Source organism: Streptopelia decaocto, assembly GCF_964273445.1.
Source record: "Streptopelia decaocto genome assembly, chromosome: 3".
In the NCBI taxonomy this organism is placed as follows: domain Eukaryota; kingdom Metazoa; phylum Chordata; class Aves; order Columbiformes; family Columbidae; genus Streptopelia; species Streptopelia decaocto.
Genome location: NC_138656.1, coordinates 95,217,895 through 95,221,488, shown reverse-complemented (window position 1 = coordinate 95,221,488; position 3,594 = coordinate 95,217,895). Strand labels below are relative to the sequence as shown.

At 37.6% G+C, this 3,594-nt stretch overlaps 1 protein-coding gene across 2 annotated transcripts in view; it reads right to left on the bottom strand.

Annotated features, from left to right (window-relative positions):
* BMP5 (bone morphogenetic protein 5) overlaps window positions 1-3,275 on the bottom strand; it is a 58,584-nt gene extending 55,309 nt beyond the window's left edge. Inside the window, exons 1-2 of one of the 2 annotated variants that reach the window (XM_082047318.1) lie at window positions 3,061-3,275; window positions 2,096-2,463 (exon numbers count right to left, since the gene is read on the bottom strand). In XM_082047318.1, the coding sequence (XP_081903444.1) occupies window positions 2,096-2,345 (250 nt within the window). In that variant the 5' untranslated portion in view covers window positions 2,346-2,463; window positions 3,061-3,275. Of the gene's footprint in view, window positions 1-2,095 lie in introns of both variants that reach the window. The other variant, XM_082047317.1, reaches the window with a different exon arrangement.
* Between the last annotated feature and the right edge of the window lie 319 nt (window positions 3,276-3,594).

Genomic DNA, 3,594 nt, shown 5'->3' with positions numbered 1-3,594 from the left:
TGAACTAGGATTTAGCTCCACTTAGAGCTGAGAGACATTTTAATTTTACAGAGGCCAAACAAAACCTGGTATTTTAAATAAGTTAATTGTGTCTATTAATTATAACCACTAGAAAAATAAAGCATCTGACCCCCCCATTTTCAGAGTTTAGAAATGTAAGGTGAAAGACATGCTCTAACTTCTCCAAAGGACTTTCTTAAGGCAACACTGGTTTCCCAACAAAATGAGACAAATATTAGGAACTTCCCAATCGAGGAAACATAGAAGAAACTTGCATCCTTCCAGAGAGGGTTTTTATCTGGGGAAGAGCAGCGGGATCAGACTAGGACGGATCTGACACTGAGCCTTCAAGGACTCGTACTCAGCCCCTGCAAGAAGTCCTCTTGAAATCAAAGATTTTTCATGAAATAAAAGGCCAAGTCCTGTGTAAATAGTCCTCAGGGCCACTGATGATCTGTGACATATGTAACTGAGGGTATTTCTCAGGACCCACAAGGAAAATTTTTGCAGAATCATGGACGTGACTTGCCTGGGAGATCAGATAATTTCCTATTTTCCTTTATAACTTTGCCATTTTAAACTAAGCTGACTCCAGACACTCTGGGTAAATTGAGGCATACAATGGTAACTTGAAAATAATAAACAGATAAGATGTAATTCTTTCTTAAGGATGAGGAGCACATTTTCCAAAAAACAGGATTTCTTTTTCTTCTAGTCTGTTATATCAGGAGCAAGAGCTACAAGCAAACGTATTTAGCATTGTGGACATATATTACTTCTAAGAAAAAAAGATTTTAGAATTTAACACCTCCTGATCTGCCAAACAGTTAATGAAAAGTAATATTATTATTATGACAACTAAACTCTAGGGTGTCATTTTCCTAGAAATTCGAGTTGTTGAGGATTTCAGTGTTTGGAAACATTTTTAATCCTGCAGCAAGGATTAAAGACCTGGTAGACATAAAAGGTACAGAATGTGTGTGATAATCTGAAGGTATTTCAGAACATGTGCCATTGTTTAAAAAGTTTCTACAGAAAGTACCATCCTGGAAAGCAAGAGTTCATCAGATTTTGTACCAGCTTATTGAGAAACTTCAAGTTTTCAATTAAATCTCTTGCTATTCAGATCAAACAAGAAGGATATTTTTTTAGCTAACTTTATGAGTCCTGCAGCATTTTGAATACTTATAAAAATAGTAAATACAGTTCATGAATTATTTGCAGCTTTCTTAACGAGATTTTGAGTTGCCTTCTGTGAAAGAAATCTGTAACTGCTTTTTCAACCACAACGTAACTGGTAAGAATGTTTATTATACTCAGAAGCCAATATAATTTATTTTTATCAGTTTTTGTGTCTGAATTGATATAATTTTCAAAAGCATTCTTTGCTTGCATGTTTCTGGTGTTTAATACTCTACTTGTTATTTAATTTATTTATGACACAGAAAATAAGAACCATTGCAGACTCTGAGTAGCATGGCAGTATAATAAAATACAGTCTGTGGTTATTAAATAGAAATAACAAAGAAACATCAACAGATTATTTCAAATCTAGCCATCCAGCTGACAAGATAATAAAAATCTGACTTTTACCAACAGAAACAAACAAACAAACAAAAAAACAAAACTAAACTAAATAACCTATTATTTTTTTTCCAGAAATGGCTTAACTTTTCCCTTTTCATAATATTCTAGGCTTTAAGATATGAACAACTGATGTTTGTTCATGTCTGAGCTTTAAGCAAAACAGTGAGGGAAATAACTGAGCAATAGGCATAAGTGTTTGATTTTTTGAATTTTTTTTTAAAAAGGAGTTAGTTGGCCTAAGGCTAGAATTTTCATTACATCAATGAAAGAAAGAAAACAGAAGCCGGCAGAGGGGAGTTATAGAAACTGACTTTATATAAACAGTGAGAAAAATCCTTTTCCATGGCCACCTACAACGTAGCCACTTTACCATCAGTATGACTTTTCTTTTACCAGTGGCAGAGCAGCCTGGGCCTGATCCTGCCGTTTCAGAACAGGTTACAGTCCGGCTGAGAGGTCTGTCTAACAGTTTGTCAAAGAGAGCAGAAAGAAAAGATTTTTCACGTACCTAGATTGACAAAGCTCATGACCATGTCAGCATCATTCAGAAAGTTGGTGTCGTGCAGGCTGGCTAAGGGAGGATTCTGTGTGGTCAGGGGGGTCATGCGAGATAATTGTATTCTCCGCGAATATCCATTCGGAGAGGCAGGGTATCCTTTCCGCATCCCTCTGCTCTCCCCTGTCATTGATCCCTTCAGTGAATAATCCAGCTCCTCAGTATCCTCTTCATTTGTCATGGCATTATACAGGTCCAGCATGAAGAGGGGTGCAGAAGAAGCCTGCTTTCCTGGTGAAAATGGTCTGGGTCTGTGAGGTAAACCCAGGATAGAGAGAATCTCTCTCTGAATCTCCCTTCTCTCATGGTTCCGCAGCCTCCTGTAAATAAAACTTGAATGGACATGATTGTCTCCTAAACCTCCCTGTGCATGACCCGCCAGAACCCAGCAATTCCAGAGCAAGCCCACGAAAGCTTTGAGCGCAGGTAGGTTCATCTTTGAAAAGAAAAAAAGAACAAGGAAAAAAAAATCTTTTCTCCTACTTGTTCTGAGTTCCTATGAGGTCTGCTTTCCCAGTGGCTGAAAAACAAAATTTACCTATTCTTCATGTCAATGTCATCTCTAAATGTAACATCTTTGGTGATTTCTCTCCCCCCACCCTGTTTAAATATTATGGAATGTGTCGGGTTGCAGTTATTTCTAAGAAAGCTGAAATTCAGACTTCCAATTTTCCACTGTTGTTATCGTTTTTTCTGCATTTATGGAGCAGAAGACCAGTATTTTGTCAGCTGACCTAGGCATTCCTATATAAACCTTAGATAACCAGGTCTTTGGTGGGGAGCTGTATTAGCAAGAGCTGTTCTTCTGACACATTGTAGTTCCCAGAGTTATCTTCCCTCGATATTCTGAGTTCTTCGTACACCTTGTGCTCTTCCCAAGATAAAATCCTGAGTCACAGATTTGTCTTGATCTGTACCTTGGTGGTGTAACACATATTTGTCCAGCAGTCTGGTGATAACTTTAACATCTTTTGCATCGCTTGAGTGTAAAGTAATTCTAAAGCATGTACTAATCAAATTAATGTGTTGCCATGAATTTACTTGCAAAAAAAAACCTTCTGTAAATCCATCCAACCCTTTTCAGCTTCTGAACTGTTATTTCCAACTCTAGCAGGCACAAATATAACAGCTCCCTTCAAGAGAGATCTAAAGACTAATGTAAGCACAACCCTGCTGGGAAAGAAGAGGCTTCTCATTGTAATTTGAAACGGGTATAGCAAAAAAGTCCTTAACCCTTCTCTCGCCAGACAGAGGTTTAAACCCTCGCACCCCCCTCTCCTTTACAGGAATATGCCTAATTTTGGCTATTGACTGTTTCTTTCCTAACAGCTTGCAGAATCAATTTTAGCTTTAACAGTTTTGGGATATATAGATAGCTAAAGCATGGCGTAATGTGGAAGCTCTTGTGAGTCTCCTTATGAGTCTTTGGTTTAGTAAACTTAAATAGGAAA